This window comes from Abramis brama (assembly GCF_963993115.1).
Source record: "Abramis brama genome assembly, chromosome: 11".
In the NCBI taxonomy this organism is placed as follows: Eukaryota; Metazoa; Chordata; class Actinopteri; order Cypriniformes; family Leuciscidae; genus Abramis; species Abramis brama.
The window spans coordinates 4298737-4324972 of record NC_139973.1 but is presented as its reverse complement, the minus strand read 5'-3'; the positions used below and the strand labels follow the sequence as shown (position 1 = coordinate 4324972).

The window sequence follows — 26236 nt, the reverse complement described above, 5'->3', positions numbered from 1 at the left end:
GTGAGAAATCAAAAAACACTGATAAAAAGTTGTTCAAACACGCATCTAAACTAATTTCTAGTACGCATCCATCAGACTGGAAACGTATATCAGATGACGAATGGGGTCATTTACACCAGGATGTCTGAAGAACGAGGAACTGCTAACCCAGCCTTGAAAAGCTCTTGAATTACGGTTACTTTAGCAAAACATCAGCACATCAGAGACATCTCAAACTTGTTTTATTACATCTTAAATAACAGTACATTTTTAATATAGTATCTATGTTGCATCCAGCTTTCTGTGGTACACCGACAGACTGAAATTAAATACAAAAGGTGAGATAGGGAGTGCTGAGATCTACAGTTATTAATGAAGAGAGAAAATAAGGGGAATCCATTTTAATTGAACTGCAATTAATCTTTACTGGTGGCAGCACACACAAATACATCACAATTATTGTACATTATCGCAGAGAAAGGAAAACAAAAACAAAAAAACAATAAAAAAAGTCACAACTATTAAAGAAAGTGCATCTGTTTACAGTGGAAAAAGAACAGAAGACTCTGCCATGTCAGATGCCATTTCAAAACGTTTAAAGAAAAGCCAAAAGAGTTTCGATTTCGAAATATCAGAAAAACTCACTGAAGGTTTTGAGCGTCTCAAACGGGACATTTCGTGACTGTCGTTTAATTTGGGATAACTTCAGGAAGCATGGCCATGATTTACAGGTCGTCTGCAGGAAATACATGTCGTCGTTTCTCCCTCGCGATTTCTCACATCAGGTGCATAGCTTTGCCAGTGAAAGTAAAGGATGTATGCACAGCATGTCTAAAACAATCAACGTTTCAATGGTCAAAATTTCGGCTTCGTATCGGTTTCGCCGTCCCAGTGGAGGCAAGTGGGCCTAAAGACGTCAGCGCCCGTTTAAGCAAATTCTACAGCATGCGACTACGTTAATTCATGGCAGATGAAATAAAACGCTTAACTTAAAAATTTCAGAATTATCATTATTTTCAGACATTGATTTGTACAACATTTCATTCACATAGTAGTAACTGTATTTCCAAGCACAGACAGGGCTATCTGTTATCTCTCTCTGGAACTGGGCTAAAAGAAAAGAAAGAAAGAAAGAAAAAGGTTTCGTTTTTCCGAACACTGATCCCGACACCACTGAAAATATTAAAACGTTCCCCGCCCAACCTCCCACCGACGAAAACAATCCCAAAAATCGGAATTAAAGCCAAAAGCTCAAAGTAACCGAGGAAAAAAAGAAGAAAAAAAAAGGTATAAACGTAAGACCAGAAGATAAGCTAAGGGGTTAGTTTGAACGGTTTTTAATCCAATGAAAGAGAGGATTGTATTTTTTGTGTTTTTTCAGTTTTTTTGTACTTTTTTTGTGCATTTTCTACATTAAAATTAGCATTCAATGTGATTAACGGCATGTGCTTGGTTAGTTAACGCTTAAAACGTTAGTCAAGTTTCTTATTGTGCAAACAAAGCTGTGACGAGACTGGAAAGAAACATTAGCTAAGATATAATGCTGCATTCGCGTGCAAGTCGGATACCCATATTTACAACGGCCATTCGTAGATAAATGAAGCGAGTACCTCGGACTCTCAGAAATGGCAAAGTATTTAAAAGAGATATGGCATTTTTATGGCGTTTTCTTTTTTCTTTAATGACAAAGGACCAGGATTCACACTGAAAGATAACTAATGCACAGATCATGATTACAGTTTTGGAAAGCTAGGGCTGCTCTCATTCGCCACAGCGACCGCTAACAATCGGAACAGATTAGAGGAGGACGCTGTCTGGGGCCGCCCAAGAATATGATTATTAAGCTTTCCTCTCGCTCGAGTCACGTTCGTGAAAACTACACAACCTCTAGAGCAACCTAGTGCACGTGAAAATAACAAAACACATGATTGGCATCTTCAAAAAAAAAAAAAGCTGCTCTTCCATCCTGGTCTAGTTTCAGCATTTTACATGACTTTCATGTCGTTTCACATGGTTTTATAATAACAGGATTAAAAGATTTTACTAATCAGAAACATATCTAAACAAGAAAAAACAGGCGGGAAAAAGATCTAGAAGATGAACTATCAGATAAAAGGAACCAAAAAAAAGCAGAAAAAAAAATAAGAGTTAAATAATTTGTACAATTACACTCCAACATTTGCTTTCTAGACACATGATACATAAGCGTGGGATGATAGTGTTTTGTGTTTTCTCTTACAGGGTGACACAGAATGGTCCGAGAGGGAATGCAAGTTATTCATTTGATACCACAGGAAATCTTCTTCATTTTTTTTTTTTCTTTTTTCTTTTTTTAAGCTGGGTGATAAAACAAATTGTGCTCTTCTTGGTGTAGGAAAGGCATTGTTTTCCCTTAGAAGTTTTATTTCTTTTCATGGTGGTGTCAGTCAGTTTTATAAGGTGTTTTGTTGTTGACGATGCTGTGAAATTTAACATTCTAAAGTTGGAATGGTCTTCCAGTCAACTTTGGAGTTCAAATGATATCTGCGGAAAGAAGAGAGAGAAAGACAACGATGAAGCAGATATTCATATCATGACAACCTCAGATAATCTCACAATATAAATATGCAAATGTAAATTTAACAGTTTCAATTATATAACAAGAAAATTAAACCGAGAATCTAAACTAATTTATTTAGAAAGAAATCTCTAGATAACTAAAGTTTTTAGTTAAATAATCTGAAATGAAATGGAGAAACTAAACTCGTTCATTAAGAAATAACAGAAACTTTTATTTGTCTAGAGCAACTGTGCATGGCACCAAATTGGTTTGTCAAATTAAAATGGCAAAAAATTGTAAAAAATGTGGGTGTATTACATATCGCTCCTCTGATCTTCACTAACGTGTTGCCAAAAATAGCAGGAGGTGGAATGAGGATACATTTACATGCTGTGTAAAACACACAAAGTATCTCTTGTTTGTCTTAGGTTGTGCTGGAAGAGGCGGGTTCTTACTGTATTGGACATGTTGTATTGAAAGCACCTTCACGTTCAGTTCCAGATCTTGAGGAAGCTGTCCCAGGACCCTGTAGCCACTGCCATGCCGTCATCGGTTACACCCAGACAGCTTACTCGGTTGTCGTGGCCGGCCAGCACACCTGAAAAAGTCAGTAAACCATAATGGAGAGGGTGCCAGACAGCGTTTTCGCGTCAAGTCTCGCTTGTATGCATTCGTTAAAACACCAGAGTACGTTTCAATTCATTTGATGATGTTACATATGAACATTATAAGGCTTTAAAATGTGGACCGTTTATCAACAGCCCGCTTTGTGCCGTGCATGTTGGCGTATGCAAAAGAGACAAACCAATGTGGCGTGTAAACAAGCAAGCACTGTACCATATGTAAAACAACACCATTGTGTGAGTGAGCTTTCAGGGCAGTCACTAGACCACATGCCACTGATAGTAACTATCACTAGCATACGTTTGTGTGCGCAAATCTCACCAGCGCGGTCGGCCTTGAGGGTGTCCCACACGTTGCAGTTGAAGTCGTCGTAGCCGGCGAGCAACAGGCGGCCGCTCTTTGAGAAGGCCACGGAGGTTATGCCACAGATGATGTTGTCGTGAGAGTAGACCATGAGCTCCTGGTCGGCGCGCAGGTCAAACAGGCGGCAGGTGGCGTCGTCAGAACCGGTGGCAAATGCGTTGCCATTGGGGAAGAACTGCAGGGGCAATGTGAGCTCACATCAGTATACAATCACATGCACTACATCACCAATTCCTAAGAGTACATCTATTGCTAGGAGCACTCACACAGATGGCGTTGATGTCCGACTCGTGGCCAGTGAAGGTCTGTCTGCACATGCCCTCACGGACGTCCCAGAGTTTAGCAGAGGCATCGCAGGCCCCTGACACGAACAGCCTGGTGTCTGGAGCCAGAGACAGGCTCATCACGTCACCGGTGTGACCAGCAAACGTGGTCGTCTGCTGACCGGTCTCTATGTCCCAGAGAGCACTGCAGGACAGATCACAACATTCCCATTTAGACGCTTCAAAATCAACATTTGTACTAATTGAGAAATCAAAACGCACGTAGAAACTAACTGCTAAATTGTTCAGAGTTGAAACGCCTGGTAAAAATAAATAATATATCAAATAAGAAAATGACAAAAATAGACAGATTTAACCTATAACCTAAATGGGCAAAAATGATAGTTTTATTTCACTAATATTATATATATATAATATTAGTTATATTATATATATATATATATATATATATATATATATATATATATATATATATATATATATATATGCCATAAATAAATAAATTCTTCTTGAGCACAATAAAATGAGCTCAATGAATGCAGCTAACACTATAACTTGGGTTAAAAATAAAAAGTACTTGTTTACTTATCTCCCCATTATGTTGTTATTTCCTACTTCCTGATGGTTTTAAAGAAAGGACTTTTTTTTTTTTTTTTTTTAAATAGGAGAAAAATCATGCAGTAAACGAACATGCACATTATGATACATACAAAGCTTAGGTAATGTAAATGAATAATTTCAAATATTTTGATTAAAATGTATAGTAATCTGACTCCTGACTTAATTTTTAAAAAGTTAACTTATTAGCAAAATTCCCAATATGGGCTGCTGGGACAGTTCCTCTCACTCACCAGGTGGTGTCGCCAGAACTTGTAACAATCTGGTTGTCATCAAGGAAGCGGCAGCAAGAGAGGTATCCTGTAGATTGGGGGAAGTTTAATGCACATCTCTAACAAACAATGACAAACAAATATTTCTCCCCAAAACTTTGAGAAATAAATATTATTTCACTTAAAAACCAAAGAATATCTATGAATGAACAGAATGTCATTGTCTGGAGGATAATTTACATTGCTTTATTACACTGAGAATATGAATAAAATATATTTCTCTATTTTTCTTTTGATTTAGAGGTGAAATATGACCTGGACAGAACCGAATATGAGTGCATTATGTAATCTCTGATGCTCTTTTATTAAGGTCAATCAGATGAGATCTATTTAAAAGGGTGCAAAAAACACCAATGCAGATTCACTACATAATTACAGCTTTGCCAAACATCAAACCTTGTGTACGTTCACAAGAGCCAAGAATGGAGTGTGTGAAGTGTTTCGGGAGGACGTCCTCTACCTGTGTGTCCGGCCAGCTCGCGGCTGACGCGCACGTTCCCCTCGCGAGTCTTGAGGCTGTAGATGGAGCAGATGTTGTCTAAGCCTCCACAAGCAACGTAATTCCCTGAAGGAGCATAGGCACAGGTCATCACCCAGGAGGAGCGCAGAGGAATGGCGTGGACCTGAAAAACAACACATGAATGCTCAGGAAGTGACATATGAAAGAGGACAGTAAGTAGTAAACATCTGTAGCATAAACCATTTCAACTAGCTGATCATCAGTGTCTAGATTACCGTATTTTCCGGACTACAAGTCGCACTTTTTTTCATAGTTTGGCTGGTCCTGCGACTTATAGTCAGGTGCGACTTGTACATCAAAATTAATTCAGACTGAGATGAAAACATTACCGTCTACAGCCACGAGAGGGCGCTCTATGGCGGAGTTGTTCAGAAGCGACACCAAGGATGAAGAAAATTCAATGGATTCAGTGATGTGGAATGAGATCGCGGGTGCTTGGTGAACTTGTTTACTGGTAACTTGCTTGATGGACTCACTGGCTTATGTTAATTTAGCCTATTCAGCCTCCCAGGTATATGTTCTTTATGCTATTGTGTAGCTGAATAACTGTTAGTGTGTTGTGTTAACACACCGGACACCTACTCAGCCTGTTGTTCTGTGTGCTATTGTGTAGTTGAATAACTTGCCTTTCCAGATTAAATGTCTGTTCTTGGTCTTGGATTTTGTGAAATAAATTTCTAAATAAATGCGACTTATAGTCCAGTGCGACTTATATATGTTTTTTTCCTCTTCATGACGCATTTTTTGACTGATGCGACTCGGAGCGACTTATAGTCCGGAAAATACGGTAGTTCCTGTTAGAGCAAGATGTGCACCATTTACAAGGACTAGATTTTTACAAAACTAAAATGCTTGACTGTGCGAAAGCTGTGAAACTCATTTGCTAATGTGTTTGAGCATCTTAGGCTTCCATCCTGCAACATCTGCACAACAAAGCACAAAGTTAAAGGGATGGTTTGGAGTAAAATCAACCTAGGGTCCTTTGCACCATGACCTCGAGCCGAACACCCTCCCAGAAGCCTTTTTTCCTTTGCTTGAACATTATTAAACTTAGAGCTTATTTAGAGATATCAGCCTAGGTGCTAATGGATCCAAGGTTGTATCTCTTAAATTACCTCACTAATAATGCCCGGAATGGTACCAAACTTCTACAGTAGTACACATAGGTTCTGTACTCATAAAACGAGGCATTGGAAAGTTTGTAAGTACATCAGGAGTTTATTTAAATAACACTTGCCTGATGGCTAATGCTACTGCTAACCCGGTCGTCGAGTGACCATCACTTCAGTGATGTGGGAAAAGCACGTAAAAGTCCTGGCAGAAAGCCAGTATATCCAACATTTTTTATTATTTTTTTCCGAAGTGTTGACAACTTAGGGTTAACTAATAATTGTTGCAAACTGGTACTACCAACAAAATATTAGTGCATTCCTGGAACTGGGCGTCGTTACACTACATCCTTATGCATCGCTTTCTGCCAGGACTTTTACGGGCTTTTCCCAAATCACGGAAGTGACCTCGACGACCGGGTTAGCGGTAGCATTAGCCGCCAGGCAAGTGTTATTTAAATAAATGTAAATCTCCTGATGTACTTACAAACTTTCCAATGCCTCGTTTTATGAGTACAGAACCTATGTGTACTACTGTAGAAGTCTGGTACCATTCTGGGCATTATTAGTGGGGTAACTTAAGAGATACAACCTTGGATCCATTAGCGCCTGCACTAAGCTATTCGGCTGATATCCCTAACTTTAATAATTTTCAACCAAGGGAAAAATTAGGGGGGGGGGAGGTGTTTGGCTCGAGGTCATGGTGCAAAGGACCCTAGGTTGATTTTACTCTGAACCATCCCTTTAAAGGGATAGTTCATCCAAAAATGAAAATTGTATCAATTTACACACGAATGAAGAGATTTTTAATGAAATCTGAGAAGGTCAACTGTACTTGCTAGATGCATGAGAACAAACCTCATTGGTTCTTGCTGAAGCTCAAACGTGATACGTAATGATGCGTTCGGATGTCAAACGAACATGCTTGAGCTTCTGTTTATCACTGATGTGTGAGTTGATCAATGTTTATATGTGAATAAAAATCTAAATTCAATCTGTTCATCATATAAAGCGATCGAGTCTCTTCAGAAAATTTGGACTAAACCGCTCAATTCATATGGATTAGTTTTACGATCTCTTCATGAATTTTTTTTGAAAATGTCAAAATGGTAGTTGCGTAACTGTCAACAGAGGGACAGAAATCTCTCAGATTTCATTAAAAATCATCATTTGTGTTTCGAAGATGAGCGAAAGTCTTACGAGTTTAGAACAACATAAGGGTGAGTAAATTATGACAATTTAAATTTTTGGGTGAACTATCCTTTAAATACTTTTAGTAATAGTGATGCTTAGTTTGTGGTAATTAATAAGGGAACATCAATGGGAACGCACTGATATAAAGTCAATAATCAATTATTTTAGTGTTTTCTATTTGGGTGTGTGTGTGTGTGTGTGTGTGTGTGTGTGTGTATTATGAGCTACAGGCAAAACAAGTGAAAAATGAAAATTTTGGTCGAATATGACGTTTTCACAAAAATGAGACTTCATTAAGCCCTCGTCTAGGGATCCCAATGTTCTAAATATCATACCTTATTTGTAGTATAACTGTCCCAAATAATGAGCTTTCCATCCTGGGAGGCACTGACAAGCAGCCTGCACAGAAAACACAAGATGGCGGTGAGTGGGGTTTACATCCTGAGAACTTTAAACCCTATAGAGAACGTGTAAGTAAAAATCACAGCTTGCACAACTACTATCTGGAGAATTGTCTCCCAGAACAATCTAAAACTATTCCCAGCACAAAAATTGTGCCATTATGGATTTTTCTTGGCTGTAGCTATAATAGTAACAACATGCTTAGTCATAACACCTACTAACAACCATCAGTCACCACCTACACACAAACACAATAAAAGAACATGATTCAATGCAGTAGGGATAGCATGCAGTGGCCACCACACGAGCCGTGAATCCATCCACCCTCACTGCGAAAGGGAAACCCCCTCTGTGTATCTCACTCTGATGTATAAGGATGTTTTCAAATAGCTTGTGAAAAAGGTCAGGCTGTCATGCAAATAACGTGACATAGTTGTTCTGAAATATGCTGTACCTGGAATCGGTGCCCCAGTGCATGGCATAGATTTTAGCCAAATGCCCCCGCAGTGTTCTTCTTGTGCGCATCTGGATTCGGCCAACAGGGTCGATGTTGGCTGTGATCTGAAAATATATTGCACTTTAAAAAAATATCCAGGTACAAATGGGGATTAATCCATTTATTTAAATTAGGGTCACTTAATTAGAATAAAACAGTTTCTTTACATGTGGAAGCTCTTACCTGTGATAGTGTGGCATCTGCACAAGCTTTCCTTGCATCCTACAAAAAAGAAAATAAGAAAACCAGTTTAGACGCTGCGGAATGAGGCATTATTTCATGATAATGTAATAAACAAAAAAATTAGGGTTAATGTTTTGTATATAATAACCATACAGTCACATGAGAGTTTTAACAGTGATCTAAAATAACATATATAAGCTTTGTTCATATAATCCACCCATTGAACAAACTGAGTATCCTAATTGTTTGCATTATTGACCCGTTAAAGTTTATTTAATCATTGATTTATCGATCACGGCTAAAAGGTTATAGATTTGAGAGACCCATTTGTCAATTTCAGTCTAAAACCGAAGAGCACAATAGCTGAGGTTCAGTAAACATCTCTGGCTTAGATAATATGTAAAGCGCCTTGATGGAGGAAGTATCGGGTATAAATTCTTTCTGGAATGCTGAGAGGAATGAGAACAGTACAGTTACAGTAAATGCTCTTCCTGCATTGTGTAAACTATGTAAACAACCATCATCTGTATTTAAATGTCTTTTGGTTATGCAAATTTTACTGCGTAACAAGAGACTACCAAGTAATCTGGTGGGAAAAAACACCAGATTAAATGATAAGAATTTAAATGTGTCTTGTTTTAATATAGATGATATTTTAAGTGCGATTAATGTGTCAAATTCTCTGTGCATTACATTTCTTTAGTGTCTTGGTGGTCCAAGATTACTGACCCCTTTCAACCTGCATTCTAGTCTATGCTCAATTTAAAAAAAAAAAAAAGTTCTGTTAAAATCATTCAGGCAAAATAATCAGCAGATATCAGTAAGAGGATTGATATTGACCGGGCCAATCTATTAGTAGATATTTGACCGTTTCAAGATGATCGAACATTTAGATTCATAAATGTATAATAATCATGTTTCCTGTACAGATATCATGTTTAATAACCATTCATTTAACTTTACATTGCATTATATAGGTATGTTTTAGGGATTAATGAACACATTTTTATACACAAGAGAGAAAGGTTCTCACTCTAATCTGGTTCTTCAGCTGCTCAGCCTCCTGGCGTAACTGGTCCAGTTCACTCATTTTCCTCTTCTAAAGCTCTGCCTCACTCCTACTGCCGGGACACGTTCTGATCTGCAGCAGACAAAAAAGAAGGAAAAAAAAAACATTTAGGCTCCAGTTCCAATGCTATCCCTTCAATAGACATTTTGAGACGATCAATTAACAAAAGTCTGAACTTAATTGTGCATATTTCTGGTTTTCAAACATGTAACTTCCCACTATGTAACCGTCTCTGGGCATTAGCATGCGATATTGAAACACCCCGACTGACATCACATGCTAGCTTCATCTATAAGAGGAATAATCACTGCATTTACCATGTCATGTAACATTGATTAATGGATTGGCTAGAAGATTGTTTATCAATACACAAGGGTAAATCAAGACTCCATCCCACCACATTAGCTACTGAAAGCACCCAAAGAACCATTTCCTCTTGTGGTGAAATGAGTTGTTGCTCCTTAATGAAAAATGCAGAAGTACAAAGAGAACAATGGAAAGAAATGAGCTGTGATTCTGTCCTTTTATTATGCCCATAAACAGCAAGAAAAAAAAAACAACCTTTTCCTAAACTCTAGCATGAAAAAAATAACATGAAACCGCATTTTACATCCATAATGTGACAAATTATGAGTAAAACAGGATATTCAATGAGAATGTAGGACAGGATTTTATCCATTGGGAATTGATTGGATGATGAAAACTGGGTGCTACATCCAAGAATGGGGTCATGTGGTTGAAGGGAGGGCTGAAAAAAACAAGGGCTTGATGACAACAGCTGAAAAGGAAAGTCGTTTCAAAGGCGGAGCAATTTATAACATTTAAATGTATGATTATGGAGAATAAACATTATGGACACCAGGAAAATAAATAGGGTCATTTTAATTTCATCCGATAGACTAATAGCAATTAACTATAACAGCTAGCATTAAAGGTAAATATGCTGCAATGTCCTTACAATAAAGCCAGCAACTATTGTTTGTCTATACAAAGTGCTGGTTTCCAGGCTGAAACGCTGATTCCATTCCTTAATAATAATAATAATAATAATAATCCGACGCACTCTGAAACCCGTATAGCCTGTCCGTTTTAATCTTGATTTAGAGTAAACGCACTCAACGGACAACAGCGAGCCCTTCTAGGCCAGCTCTCATCCTATTAGCGTTCCCAGCCCACAGCCGTGTTTTCACACCTCTCTCTCCACAGTGTCATTGACATAATCCTGGGACACGCTTGATTCAGCTCCTTCAGGCAAATCCAGTTAAGACACACCGGGGACACTGATCGGAAGAGCAGCATCTATCCTGCTGACCCAAATCCTTCATGCGCTCAGACAAACGGCTGATGAAGGCAGCTGTTTTAATGGGCCATTGGCATATACGCATCTAACGCTGGAGAAATGCAGCTAATGATGGGATTAATTTTAGAGGTATGTGAAGAGCATGGAAAGGATCCACTTGATGTAAGAGATGCGATGACGGACAACAAACGTTTCAAGTTAATACAAGTATAAGTGTGGCACGTTCACGGTCATGCACACTGCAATTTACTGGTGGTACTCAAATATATTGAGGAATATTTGGATGAGCAACCAAGGCCAAGTTGGGTTTTTGATCTATTCATGGTAAATACAAAATTTATAGGATTCTTGTTTTGGCCATCAAGCACTACAACACTTTCACTTTTTAAATGCATTTAAATGCATTGACTTTCGGTCAACTCAAACAGTCCATTGTTCAGCCAATTTAAAAGATTTGCTGTTTTGCACATCCCAGTAATGTTTCCATGTTCTACAAAATGTTAAATTGACTATTCTAGGCCAACATTATATGACCTACTTGAAAAATGACTTCAAATATAGAACAATTTGCAGCAGCACAATATCTTGATTCTTAAGCAGCTGTCATCTTTCCCATTAGCCTGGTCTTAGTTGTCCTGAATGAGCAAGATGAATGCAGGTTCAAGTTTGAGTATAGACAGTCCAGATGAACATCAAGACCAAGGAAGGGCTAAGAGGAGAAATAATGACAAACACCCGCTATTCAAGCTGAATTGGTCAGCTGAGTACCATCAAGCAATGATAAATACATTTGAGTGGCATTAGCACTACATAACAGAGAAGCCACACATATGCTTGTTACTCCCAGATGTCTGTGGTCAGGCAATCTAGCACTATAAATTTGGTTGGATCCATTTCCTGTAATTGCCATTGCCCTCTGGTGCATTATGCTAGGTCCTAATTGCGAAATCAATGGTTCCATGTTTGAAATGTGAGAGTTAGCTGCGTGAATGAACTAGGCAGATATGTCATCGGAAGATAACATTTCTTGAGTTTGTCACCCAACGAAAGATCTAAGCACCTCATGTAGGCGTTTACCTGGGTGAACAAATGATTAAAAAAAAAAAAAAAAGGTTTAGAAAGTCACATGCATAGCAAACATAGCTTAAAAAGAAAACAGACAAGGAAACAAGGAAATTCAACAAGTCTGAGGATACAGTCCAAGCTTAAAGAACCAAAATATTGAAGTATATTGAAGACAACAAGCAATTTTACTTCCTGCTATGTGCTGAGAAATTCCTTACCCTACCAGTGTGGTAGAGACCTTAAAACTTTTCTTAAAGTTTCAGGTTATACTCTGAATTTCTTACCTTATGTGGCTTGCACAAGGCTCCTTGTGTTTGACAGCCAGAAAATGTTTCTCTTGGTTAACGTCTTATCCTTTCCTATACACTTGCTTCCTCCTGATTGGCTGACCTCTTAAATGGGCCTGCATCAAGACAATTCGCCTAAGTCCTCTAATCTTGCTGATCAAAATGACATGGTTACAAAAGGTAAGTCCCTCACCTCACCTTCAGTTCTCTTCTAACAGCACAACCCAACATGGATACTACCAGAGAAGCACCAATATGCATAGTTTGATGGATATACAGTGATTTTTATTTCTGTATTACAGTCGACAATCACACAATGGACAATATCATAAATGTATAATTTATTAAACATTAATAAATATGTGGAAAAATAAAGCAGCATATAAAGTTTCTACTGCTCGAATTGTGGGGGGAAAACACTATTATGAGCTTCCCAATATCAACATAATCAGGCTAATGCCAACAACCCAACAAAGTAGGGCTGCACGATATTGGAAAAAACTGACATTTGTGATATTTTGTGTTTCTGCAATAAATATTGCGATATGAAAACAATTACACCAGTTTCCTTGATTAATTCTATTTGGAAAGTATTACTCATTCTAGAATAAATGGTATGATCTAGTAGGGGAGTGCATTTGCATAGAAAATCAAATTGTAAGCATAGAAAAATACAATAGAACAAAGATACAAATGAAATAAACAGTGCTTTATGTTTTCCCGTGAAGTCTAACAGCATTAAGGTAGAGATACTGAATTAACAGTGCTCCGTTTGATCGGGCGCCGACCGTTATTGGCCAATAATAGCTTTAAATAGTTTGATCGGTGGTCTTTATAAAGGCCAATAAGAAGAGCCGATCAGACAACGCAAAACTTGCGAGACAATTTTTCTATGCAGCTAAAATTGCTTCACTAACCGGTCTGGCAGTTCTACTAGGTGTCTGAAAGGACAATAAATCTACAACGTCTTTGCGGAGAGCAGAGACATTGTAACAACAGCAACCCTGCGGCTGTGCGATTTTAGTCCATTTCTTTCCTTTATAGCGGTGCGCTTTAGTTCTTCCCTAAAAGCCCAAACTTAATGTCCAAATCAGCTGGATCAGTGATTGTCGTAAAATGCAGTCTACTGTTGCTAAACTGCAGGACGTGCTCTATAATAAAAAGATTATTAAACCTGCACTAAGCCGCGAAAGAGATACTGTTCCCCAAGCAGCTTTCTGTGCACACGCTCCGAGACAGTGTGGAACACAAGCAAGCAAAGTGAACATTGAGCTCCAGGTTCACGTCTAAACCGGTAAAAACACCAAAATGCCTGGCTTGTTAAGTATTCGCTTAAAGGGTTAGTTCACCCCAAAATGAAAATTACCCCATAATTTGCTCAACCTCAAGCCATCCTAGATATATATATATATATATATATATGACTTTCTTCTAGCCAAACACAATCAGAGTTATATTAAAAAATATCCTTGCTCTTCCAAGCTTTATAATGGGAGCGAGTAGCGCCTGAGATTTTGATTTTGTTAATAACGGTCTTTTGAAACAAAGCAATGTTTTTTTTGTAAGAAAATATCCATATTTATAACTTCATAGACTATAATCACTGGCTTTCGGTAACAGTCGTAGGCAAGTCTAGTTCCGGCGGAAGAGTGACCTCTGACCCGACGCTTAAGGTAAATTATGGGATAATTTTTATTTTTCGGTGAACTTACCTTTTAAACGCCATCGGTTATGTCTTATGTGAACAAACAGTTGGGGTAAAAAGTTGCATGTGTAACAGTATATTGGATCTGTGCAATCGGTCTTAAAGTAACAGCAACTTAAAGGGATATGTCACCGCTGGAAAGATGAATGTGTATTTAAATTTGGTCATTTATGCAGTAGAAATGTGAAATGATTTTAGAAGTTGGTGCCTTCTAGACTGAGAAAAGCCAGAAAATGTGTTTTTGGCTCATGTGGATGAAAGACAACAACTCCCAGAATGCACTTGCTTCGCTGCCCTACGAGGCCAAGCCACGCCTACCGGTTACAGAGGGCAGTATCGGAAGAAATGATACAACTAGGCTACTAGCTGACTCGAAACTGAAAAGACGCCGTTTTATCGTGAGATCCCTCTATGGGCGGGTTGAAAACATGCGGAACGAGCTCCTCCTACTGGCTGGAGTCTCTCGCCGCTGGACAAAAAAGCCTCCGATGACGCAAAATGACGATTACGATTACTCGTCACTCGAGTTTTTTTTCCAGACACACAATACAGAAATCTCTCGTCTCAGGAGGACATGAGGGAGGGAAGCACGGTCAATCGAAAATACTACCAAGTTTCTACTGATACAAAGCTTAATGCTAATTGGTGAAGTATCCATTTAATATTCCTGCTGGCATCTGTGTCATTAATGTTAATCAAACAAGAAAAGACAGAAAATCACTCACTGATCTTTAGTAGATTTAGTAGGATAAATCTATATTTAATTTATACAGTGAAGACTATGCAGAGCTGTTCTACATTTGATTACTTTGAAAGACTTTTATGTTTATTTTCATAATTTCAGAGGAATGTTAAGCTCTAAGCTGTTCCTAATCACCTCTGAGAGGGAATGGAATATGTTGCAAATGTTGCTTGCAAATAAATAAAGAGTTGTCAATTCATAATATTTTATCATCTGATTTTATTTATACTTAAAATACATTATTGTTAAGAATAGTATAATTTATTTTGGCAGTCGGTATCTGTGATTGTATTTGCCAAAACTAAAATAACACTGCAGAGTCTTCACTGTATGAATTAATCTTTGTTGATTTATTAAAATGAATGACATGGATAGAAATTTTTTTTTTAGGCTGCCGTTACTTTAAGACCGAATGCACAGATCCCATCAACCGGGATCTAAAAACACGGCACTCAAGTTAAAATAGGTTCAACTTTTAAAAAATGTATTTCGACTTTGTGCTTTTTTCATTGCACTGACCTGCATCTCAAGTTTTTAACAGCAAAATGTTATGTATATGACAGTCCCAATAATAGTTATTATTGTTGTGAGCAGCAATGAACACCGTCAGGGAAACTGAAGAGCTTCACTAACGGGCTACTTAAAGTGTCATGAACCCTCCTCCTAATAATATTTTCATTACATTTACACTAGTCTCTAAACAAATGACACACGTCAGTTTAACACAGAAAGAATAAAGGCATAGTTACTATTTTGTTCATTGTTCTTAGGGCTGTCGCGATAACCACAATATTGTAGTACCGCGCTACTGACAAGCCAACTGCGGAGGAATGAAAGTAACCGCAGCAACCGCAATATTAAGGCTATAGCCTACCCTTCTTGTTTTGAACTTCGTGCATGTGTATTGAATGTTAAATAAGTTAATAATGATAAGGCTGTGTTTACCATGGTGATTTGTAATGAGGCTTTGTGGATTTGCACTTAACAAGCCTAAACAGACAGTGAAATGAGAGAGATGGACTGAGCGTGTGCGATTACCTGCGTCTGTCTTTGAGGTCAAGTCATATATATTCGTGAAAAGGTTGCGAAATATTTGTCGTATCATCCTTTTAACGTTTAAAGGGATATTTCACCGCTGGAAAGATGAATGTGTATTTAAATTGGGTCATTTATGTAGTAGAAATGTGAAATTATTTTAGACGTTGGTGCCTTCTAGACTGAGAAAAGCCAGAAAATGTATTTTTGGCTCATGTGGATAAAAGACAACAACTCCCAGAATGCACTTGCTTCGCTGCCCTACGAGGCCAAGCCACGCCTACCAGTTAGAGAGGGCAGTATCGGAAGAAATGATACAACTAGGCTACTAGTTGACCTGAAACTGAAAAGACGCCGTTTTATCGTGAGATCCCCCTATGGGCGGGTTGAAAACATGCGGAACGAGCTCCTACTACTGGCTGTAGTCTCTCGCCTCTGGACAAAAAAGCCTCCGATGACGCAAAATTACGACACAATACAGAAATCTCTCATCACAGAGGGACATGAGGGAGGGAAGCACGGTCATTCGAAAATACTACCGGGTTTCTACTGATTCAAAGCTTAATGCTAATCGGTGAAGTATCCATTTAAGGGGCCGTTCACATATCGCGTCTTTTGCGCGTTCAAGTTTGTTATTTCAAATGTAGGCACGCGGCAAGCGTGCTCATAATGGAAGCAATGCATAGAAGAGCTACAGCACGCGTTTTTCGGTGGTGGAAATCCATTACTGAAACTTCCTCGTCGTTGTGGAGAGCGCCGTTCATGGTTGCATAGCAACGACAGACGCCACGGGAGCGCAAGCGCTTTGGAAAGGAGGAGACAGTGGCGCAGTTGAACTGCGTCAGCGCTAGTCAATGCATTGAATAAATGCCATTGGTCTCTATTAAGTCAAGTAAAGCTTCAGCGTTACCCATGCGACGCATTGCTGGTCAGCTGAGCCTTAAAAAGTGGAGGTAAATAATTAACACCTTGTTTCATTACATCTATCTTTTAATGAATCAGTGTTTTTGAACGTGTTCGTTGAATGTCCCTGACCACCGTAACAATGTAACTGCGCGCTGAGTGACAGCCTGTCTATGTGGAGAGATGAAGATGATACTGGTGAAATATCAGCAGAAAGCCTCTTGTCCAGTCAGATTCGAGGATCGGAACTGTTATACATATAAAAATAGCCTAACAAGCTTATTGTCAGGATTATGTTCCGTTATGTGGATCCTTATTGTGACATTTTCTTCTGTTTACTTCACTTACATTGGTTACTGAATATGTCCTTGTTTTTGTGCCTGCTGACCACACCGTAACACTTATTTATATTTATTTGTTGATATATAAACAACTAAATGGCGATAATATCGCATATCACGCTATTGAGCCACTCAAAATTACCGCAAGGGAAATTCCTTCACCGCGACAGCCTTAATTGTTCTTTAAATCATTGCCTTCTGTGTATCAGAATAATTCATGTCATCGCGTTCATAATCAGACAGAGCATTCTGTATATGATAGCACCAGTCAGTCTATGATCCGCATTGAGAGCGTTTTTAAACGCATATTGGCGTTCTGCGCAGAAACCGCTCTCATTCAGGCTACAGCTCTTGACTAGGGCTGGGACGGTATGGATTTTTTCTTACCGCGGTTGAAAAGCAAGAAATTCCCGCGGTATTGCGGTAAACCGCTTTAAACCTCAACCCCCCTTCCCACCCTCCCCCAGTTTTTTTTCTGCGACGTTGCGGCTGGAACAACAAACAAAGTGTAGCAATGATAATCTCAGGTAGTGTTTATGTGCTTTATTTAATGTTAAAAGCATGCAATGTGACTTTGATTATCGTTTAGTGCTCCAGCTTTGTAGCTGTAAAAGCAACAATGGATAATTCACCTCAGATCTTGAAATTAAACAAATGGAAACAAGAACGTTCAAACTGTGAACAAGTGTATTCTTTGACAAATATTGTTTTAGTAACTCAGTAGCCTATGTATTTTTAATAATGTTTAAATGGTGTAATATTTGTGAATTTGATTATGTAGCCTACTTATCCATTTTCTTGCAAGTGCCGTCAAGATTACTCTCTGGTGCTGTGAGTGTGCACTTGCCGCGACTCCGCGAGGGTTGACAAATGCGATCTTCACGTGAGAGAATTGTTAAATAAGCACTTGCAATTAAAAGCTGAGGTCCTGCTTTTACTTTTTTTTTTTTTTTTATGGTGCGGCTTGGACGCGGCGTCGGTCGAAAATAGACTAGGCGCCTATCTTTAGCGAAGCGGCGCGGAGAGACGCTTCTGAAACGCGCCGCGTCGTGGCTGTTGTAAACACAAGCATTGACTAGAGTGGGCGCGATCAGCTCCGGTAGCCGCGTCGCAGCCGTAACGCGCCACAGAGTGTAAATAAGTGGTTATAGTCAATAGCCTACGAATGGAATGTTATTATGTGTCACGGAACAACTTGCGAACGGTCGGATTTGCTCCATCTTTTGATAAGTTTTGTTTAGAAAACCTTGAATCCATGCAAGACACAATGTTATTAGACACAATCCATGTCATTAGAATCAATGAATCCATGTCATTAGACACAACGTGAACACATGAAGGCCAGTGTTTATTTTTTTTTATTTATTTATTTTTTTGCGGTGATGACGGTGACGAGCTCAGACCCGCGGTAGGCGTCACGTGACCGCGGTATTGCGGTAATGCGGTAACCGTCCCAGCCCTACTCTTGACATCATCTGGGAAAATGAAAACACTTTATGCTACTGTGCTGAGGAGACGTACACTTACGACACGTGTCCGAACGCAACACTGAACAGAGGTGAAGAAACAGCACTGAAATTGTCTTTTGATCTCATGCGTAATACAGCGCAGTGATTGGGTTAAAAGAGTTCATTCTCATGAACGCTCCGAACCGGGTGACGTACAACCGGCAGCCAATCACACACTCCGAATCAACGCTTCTACCTCAGATTCCACGATGTTGCTTTGACTTTGCTTTTCAACCCGGAAAAACTAAGTTGCTCGGAAAAATGCAAAAATAACCAATTTCCACTCATTTATGAGTACTTTTAGTGTTTTCAGTGACATGCAGCTTGCACATATCTGTTCACATCTCAAATAATGTGTTAAGGGGTTTCATGACCCTTTAACTCAACAAAATGTATCCTATATGAGACTAATCAGATAATTTAACAAAATTAACAAAATTACAACTTATATCTGGCACAAACGCACAAGTGAACTTAGTCATGAATGTTGTGGATGCGCTTATCCTTATCCACAGCAACTAAAGCCAAATAATTCACAATGTTTTATTACAATAGTGTTCTATTGTAGTGTTTACAATAGTGTTCTAGTATTATAATCTTATGTTATGTAATATGACAGTCATAGTTATTAATGTCATGCATTGCTGTTCGAGCTGCATGCGATGAAGCTGAAGATGATCACCGGTGCATTTTATAAACGCATCCTATATGAGATAAGGCCTAAAAAATTTTTTGTTTGGTTCCGGTTTCCGACCGACCCTGTCAATTTATGTACGACCCAAATTTATTTTATGAGCTTAGGAAAAAAATAATACAAATTAAATAAATACACAAATAAAAAATTATATCGCTTTGAGGCGAACTATAATTTACGTTTTTGTACAGCACCGTGTTTGTATAGCACTCTTGCGATGCAAGACAGAGTCCTGGCACGGGTCCGATTTTGTAAATCCGCACCCGCCCGTACCCGCAGTGCTTAAAACCGCATCCGACCCGTTATCCGACAGCAGCACTAATTAAAAATCGCACCCGACCCGCTTAAAATAGAACCGACACCCGACCCGCACCCGAAATAAAATCAGTTTAGCCAATCACATTATAGACACACTTACAAATATGTTTATTGCCAGGTCATACAGAAGTTATTACACGACCATTAACACAAGGACAACTTCAGCCGAAGCTGTCAAAAGGCCGGTACATGAAGAACATGGCTAACGTTACCACAAAACTGAGTAATCTTAACATTTTACCAATCGAACAGACGCGGCTATAACACTATATGCCACGCAATTTCGTCTAGCCTACATCTGACATTTTTGGGTTCAAACACGCCCTGAACACCACACATACTTGGTGTTAAATTTGAAAAATACTGTTCGATAGAACTGCTTTGTTACCAGTTATCTGCGCGCTTCCTCGGCGATGAAGTTCCACATTTGCGGCTATCCAATACGAAAATGCATGCAGCAAATAAGCCTTTCACAATATTTTCTTCAGATAACTCCAAATTTCTCCCACACACTGGACTTGATTTTTGATGACGTATTGTCGACAACTTTACAATCTCCACTAGCTATTCTTTTCTTCAACTCCTCAGCATCCATCTCGACGACTGCAAGCAGATCGCGCGCGCGCGGTTATGATGAATTTTTAAAAGTGAAAGTAGCCTAGGTAACGTTACAGATCATGGGAGGGCGTGGCGAGTGGGCACAAATAAACTAATGTGGATTTTAAATTATTTTATCAACTTGAAATACAGGCATATTTTTGTAGATGTGTTCCTAAAAATATGCATATATTTTTACGTTTGCATGTGATTGTTTTAAACCCATGTTTAGACCCGTGTTTCCCCCGTTTGTATTGAGGTTAATACTATTAAAGGTATTAGATGAAACATTGCTTGAGATGTCTGGTTTTTTGGAGTACACACATTTAAAATCAGCGTGTGTGTGTGTAACATGCTGGGACACACAAGGTGTAATAGGTACATGTACGTGTAGTATAGGTAGGCTATGTTATGAAAAAATAGAGTATCCATCGCTACTGTAAAGTAAAATTAAAAATATAATAATTTCCTACCTATCTCTTGCTGCCACTGGAAAAAAATAAAAATAATTCCCTACCGACCCATGAACTCAACTGACAACCAACCGGAACCAAACTTTTTTTTTTAGGCCTAAATGTACACAAAATAAACAACTTACAATTGCACAAAATAAAAGGCTAGAAAAAAAAACAAGCGAACTTATAGGCTAGTCATGACTCATGGATACGCTTATCCGTAACAACACGGGCGTACGAAGAACTCTCAACATTCTTTTACAATAGTGTTTCAAGGCTTGAAATTGCGACCATTTTGGTCACATATGCTCCTGAAATTTAATCTGTGCGACCTAAAACATTATTTGGAAGCATTTGTGCGAGTGCAAATAATTGTTTTGGCGTGACCTTTTTTTCTAGAAATGCACCAGTCGACTGTGCAAGTCCGGAGTATAGACCAGCCAAAATTAAATTAAAAACCGTCCGACTTTCGATAGTGTGTTTGAAGCACAACGGTTTTTAAATTAATTTTGGCTTAATTTTAAAATTCTGTTAACAGGACAGTAACACAGGCCAGAGATGGGACACGCTGAAGACGGACGCAAAGAGGAGAGCGCATACACGCAGCAGAGAAAATACCAGGCACAGCAACGCAACTGTTCACGATGCTCGAAATACAGGAAGAAAAATCTATATTAAATTGGGATGGGAGTGTATATATATGAATGCATCTTTATTTGCTCTAAGTCTTGAAATTATGCAATTTAAATAAACAACTGCTCATGCTATTTGTGTGTAGCATCTTTGTTTGGATCGTGATTAAAATGCTTGATTCTAATTTCAAATGGCTACGTTTCTTTGGCCAACAAATAAATTTGCTTAAAAGAAAGAAAAAAAAATTGGCCAATCACTTACGTTTTCATTTCTCTACAAAGCGTGGCGTTTTTAAATAAAATAAATCTTTTAATATATATATATAAATTGTAGTTGTGGTGCTCCTTAATTTTCAGTGGGCGTTCCTAAACATTTGGGAGTAGGGAGCACCAGTGCTACCAAGTAATTCAAGCCCTGTGTTTTCATCATAAATTTGTGTAGCCTATATGACAGACTTGCGTTGCACATGTTGCACTTAGCTGCATTTTCCTTTTCAAAGTGATTCCAATCATATTTCACGCAATTCAAACCCATAGCAAACCGTGCGCAACTGAAATGTCTCAGCTTGAGAAAATAATCCATTATTTATCGAAAACAATTCTTATAGGGCCAATAATGATAACATTAAAAATGAACATATCGGAGAATACCGATATGGTGGCAGAAATTTCATGCATCCCTATATCAGACCAATGCAAATATAAAAAAATAAATAAAGAAAAGATTGATAATTGTTCATTTACTTAAAAAAAAAACTACTTTAACTGCAAAAAATGAACAGTTTATGATAATTAATAACTGTTATTTTCATTGAGAACAAGATATGGGAAAAATAAGCCCAGATATTACAGGCTTACAGTATCAGCTTAAATCATGCCTGATCATTTAAAAAAAAGATTTAACATTAATATCATCTGATAATGTTATGGTCATCAATACATTCAAACATTTAACACAGAACTACATCATGAGCAGGGTTCAAACCTTTCCTTTTTCTGTCTGCTAAAATGAAACATTATACATAATTACTCAATATTCTGTGCCAAAGGCTAAAGTATAAGATAGCACAAAGCAAAGTCAAATGGTTAAATGCAGCATGGCATCAACGTATGTGCTAGAAGAGCTCAATCTCACCCTCTCAACAAACACTTGATCAGAGTCAGCAGACTGCAGGACAAAAAGAGAGCTGTAAGAAATGGCCTAAAGGTGCAACAGACTACGTATTCTCAGGTCACTTTAGGGCAACTCTTTCTTAGATCCTTTCAGAAAACATTTATTTGACCAAATCCTTGTAAATGATCTGAACAACACACTAAAAGCGTTTTACTTGATAACACACAGCCCCGATGTTTATTCAATCTTTATTAGAACTTTATTCCGTCAACATAAATTACTCCAAATGTTGAGGATGATGCAGTTTATTAGGCATTAACAGAAGAAAAATAAAATGCATATCGCTAAAGCTGGATCATAGAAAAGACAGTAACCAGCACTATCACTATCCAAGCCTGTAATCCTAAAAGCTAAAATCCACCTACAGTAAATCTGTAATCCCTCTCAGCATCACTCATGGAAAAAACAGCTGTCCAGAGCTGGGATTGAAGTCTAAGAATTTGTGTTACTGTTTCAGAAGAGCTTGCATTCTGAATTCAACAATTTACACTACTTTTATTACTTATCTTAATGACTTCTACATATTGAAAATGAAGATGGGGGGAAACAAGGTGCTTCAGCTTTTTGGAAAACTTCACTGCTTCAAACCATGAATATATTATGTCATTTTATACAGTCATTTTATATGACCAATCTCAACATGATATCACCTGAATAACCTGAACAAATGGGTGTCAACATGAAAATAAAAAAGAGATATTCAGAAACTCCATTATCTGAACATAAATCAATTTTGCCATCACACCCATCCATTTATCTGCTTCTAAGGCGTCCAATGGGAATCAAACTGATGCTCTTAGTCACCCACAAATGCAAAAATAAATCAATGTTAGTGTGTATTGAATGCAAAATTGTCAAGCAAACAATGCAGATAATGCATAAGACATTCCCAACATGCTAATGCATGTGGATTACAAACAATGCGTCAGTAAATACAACGTTAATATAAAAATTAACAATGAATAAAATATATGAAACATTCAATAAATATATCAACTTCAATGAACCAACATAAAAGTACAAAATACCTGGCTTTGACGATTATAAAAATCAATATTTGCAGTGCAGCACCTTTTTGCTATCGTTTTAAATGTATAAACCATTTAAAAATATCATTACCTAAACTCAACATGATATTATAAGCAAGAGAATACAGAAACCTCTACTAACAAAATACCAACAGAAGTGCAGAGCATTTGAAATCAAAAATGCGTTTAATGTGTCAACGATTACGTCACAGGGTACTCGAAATACTATTCGATATGCGATTATTTCACAATTCATTTAGTGTAAAATGACGGATATGAAGCTTCAGTGCACTGGGCGCATAAAGAGATATTAATTACAAAATTGAGCAACTTTGCATTTAAATATTTTCCAGGGCTCGTTTAGAAAACAAATTGCTGTGTTTAAAGCGGAACGTTGCATTTCCTCGACGTTTGAGCGGGTTAAATCACCGGCATGCTGATATGAGTGCGGAGAGGAAAGCCGGAGAGAGAGAGAGCGGACGCCATCTTGTTCTTGGGCCCCACATTGAAGAATTCATTGATTCCATTTATTTATTCATGAACGGCGTTCCTTTATCTAAATGCCAGCCGAAGAGAAAGGCAAACTCGATCGGTAGGGGGAAAAGGAGGGGGCGAAACCTATTTATCCCATAGCCTATATTTCCCCGACCAATCCCTTAATAGTGACCTCAATACTGAGCTGCTCGCCCGTTCTTAAAATATTCCAGCAGCGATAATAAAGGCCATCAAGCTCCATTCATTCCGCGTATCTGAAGAGCTGCAGTGCTTTTTGCTGCATTACTGTGATAAATGTTGGCCGGATCGCGGGAGAAAACACATTTAACATGCCTTTATCAAAAGCAGTTTAGGGAGGATCGTATAGTGGAGCATCACTGAGATGTCGGGAAAGGGAGTCAGTGCACCTATGTAAGGTTACCTGAACAGCAAAGGCCTTTTTAAAGAGAGCCTTGGAGATAGTTAATGGAATCCAATTAGGTTGTTTTAAAGAGTAGTTAAAACACTTAATGCAATAAAGACACGCCAAGTCACTTAAATGCACACTGGATTTCAGGTTAAGCCATTTGGACACATTAATAAATCCCTTGGCACGTAAATACATATAGAAAACCCGCACAGTAGAATAGCTTGTAATATTTAGCCAGCTGGTGCAAATAACGTTACTACTACATAATCCGGTGAACAAATAAATGACTAATCCTTATTTACCGACTGCAATTCGATCAATATTCACATTCAGTACACGGCAATGTGTTAACCAGCATTTGGTGAACAAAAAAATCCTCGATTCTGTAACATAGAGGAAGGCCTAGCTGGGTTGAAAAGCAGAATATTTTGCCAGCAGAAGCTCCAGTAATTAGCCAGTTAGCCTATAGACCAGCCTCTCAACCAAAACCCTAAACACTCTATATCAAAACCAACTTTTATTACCGTTAAAACATCCCTGATCACCACACGACAGAATTCCCGCAATCCTCGATCGGTTTAATTTCTGAGGTAACGCCGTTTGTAAGTGCTAGCAAGCTGACTCGCGCAAAACGGCCTCAAGTGAAGTCACCCGACTTCATTCAGACTGCAATGAAGGAACGAGCGATTAAACACTCTAAAAAGTCTAAATACTGAAATATAAACGCACATAACCGATTGAAATTACTGTTTTTGCCCATTTGCCTAGCATTGTTGTGTATGTAAATCGGTCGGCTAGCCGCTACCTGCGCCTCACCCCACCCCCCTTCATTCTCTATGGTGACCAGCATTTTATCCAACAAATTCATCCGTTTTAAACCAAACAACCTGTTCCACACACTTAAAATAAGCACATAGTGTTCCGTACCTGTTCTCAGTCGTAAATGGCCTTTGTTTATATGGCATTGACCGAAATAAACGATGGTGTGGCTGTCAAATCCACGCATCAACGAACAAGACGAGCTAGCTCGCTAACTAGCAGTGGGAGAAGTACCGAATCCACTTCCACAGCGACAAAACTCGCTCCAGCGGGCGGGAAATGAGCCTGTTTGAGGGGGATCTCAACTGCGATGAAAAAATGCAGTCATAAATGTCCGATTAGAGACTTTTGTCAAAGAATAAGTCCGTCGGTGGCCACTTCCCGTTGCCTTCCTTGAAGGAGCACTTCTCTCCAGTTGAGTTCACCTCTCATCCGGCCATCAGACGGAGATGGGCGCGGTAACCCTGCAGTCTGCCCTGGGAAACCCCACGCCGCAGCGAGCGAGCGAGCGGCGCTCTTACGCAGGAATGGAATTGACACAAACATTTCCTAGCTAATTTAGCAACATTTGTACACACAAATGTACATTTTGGGGGCTAACCGTCTCTTTTTTTTTTACATTTTATTTACATTGACTTTTTCTAATTATACAAATATATGCCATTCAAATCGTTTAACCACTTAACTGTCACCATAGCAGGGCGCTTAATTGGCGCTCTTTTTATTTATCGCATTTTTTCATATTAACATATTTTAGTAATAATCGAAAATTAGGTATCATTCGTATGGAAGCTTGTTTCACAGAATTCAAAATAAAAAGCCCATAACTGCCTAAATGACTTTTTATCCCAAAGTTCTGACTTTTTTCCCCGCCTCACTTAATTTATAGGTTTCTCCACATATTACAAAATTCCAAACATTCCAGAACACAATTTAACATATGTAGGGAAAAAAACGAAAAAAAGGGGTAAGATCAGAAGATAGGTAGGGATCCAGGACATATACATAATATAAAGGGAACAATTATTGACCCCAAATAAGAATGTACAAATATACCCACACAATTCTGACTTTTAA

At 38.5% G+C, this 26236-nt stretch overlaps 1 protein-coding gene across 6 annotated transcripts; it reads right to left on the bottom strand.

Annotated features, from left to right (window-relative positions):
• Window positions 1-204: 204 nt before the first annotated feature.
• On the bottom strand, window positions 205-25625 carry gnb1b (guanine nucleotide binding protein (G protein), beta polypeptide 1b). Of its 6 annotated transcripts, none has more exons than XM_084128134.1 (11): window positions 25268-25625; window positions 9617-9724; window positions 8584-8622; window positions 8359-8465; window positions 7838-7901; window positions 5140-5302; window positions 4641-4707; window positions 3772-3973; window positions 3464-3680; window positions 2974-3116; window positions 205-2502 (listed from the first exon to the last, which is right to left on the bottom strand). In XM_084128134.1, exons 2-10 carry the CDS (start codon window positions 9671-9673, stop codon window positions 3010-3012), a joined length of 1023 nt encoding a protein of 340 aa, XP_083984260.1. In that variant the 5' UTR covers window positions 9674-9724; window positions 25268-25625; the 3' UTR covers window positions 205-2502; window positions 2974-3009. The 6 variants fall into 6 exon arrangements, with proteins under 6 accessions (XP_083984260.1, XP_083984263.1, XP_083984264.1 ...); XM_084128137.1 differs by having other exon boundaries at window positions 3002-3116; window positions 25268-25614; XM_084128138.1 differs by lacking the exon at window positions 25268-25625 and adding an exon at window positions 12302-12530 and having other exon boundaries at window positions 3002-3116.
• Between the last annotated feature and the right edge of the window lie 611 nt (window positions 25626-26236).

Bases quoted from the DNA above. Each gene is read 5' to 3' on its own strand.
- gnb1b (XM_084128134.1), bottom strand. From the start codon at position 9,673: ATGAGTGAACTGGACCAGTTACGCCAGGAGGCTGAGCAGCTGAAGAAC. The intron at 8,623-9,616 runs GTGAGAACCTTT...TCTTTTTTGTAG, and splicing joins AGCTGAAGAACCAGATTAGA to GATGCAAGGAAAGCTTGTGC. The intron at 3,117-3,463 runs GTGAGATTTGCG...TGACTTTTTCAG, and splicing joins CCTCAAGGCCGACCGCGCTG to GTGTGCTGGCCGGCCACGAC.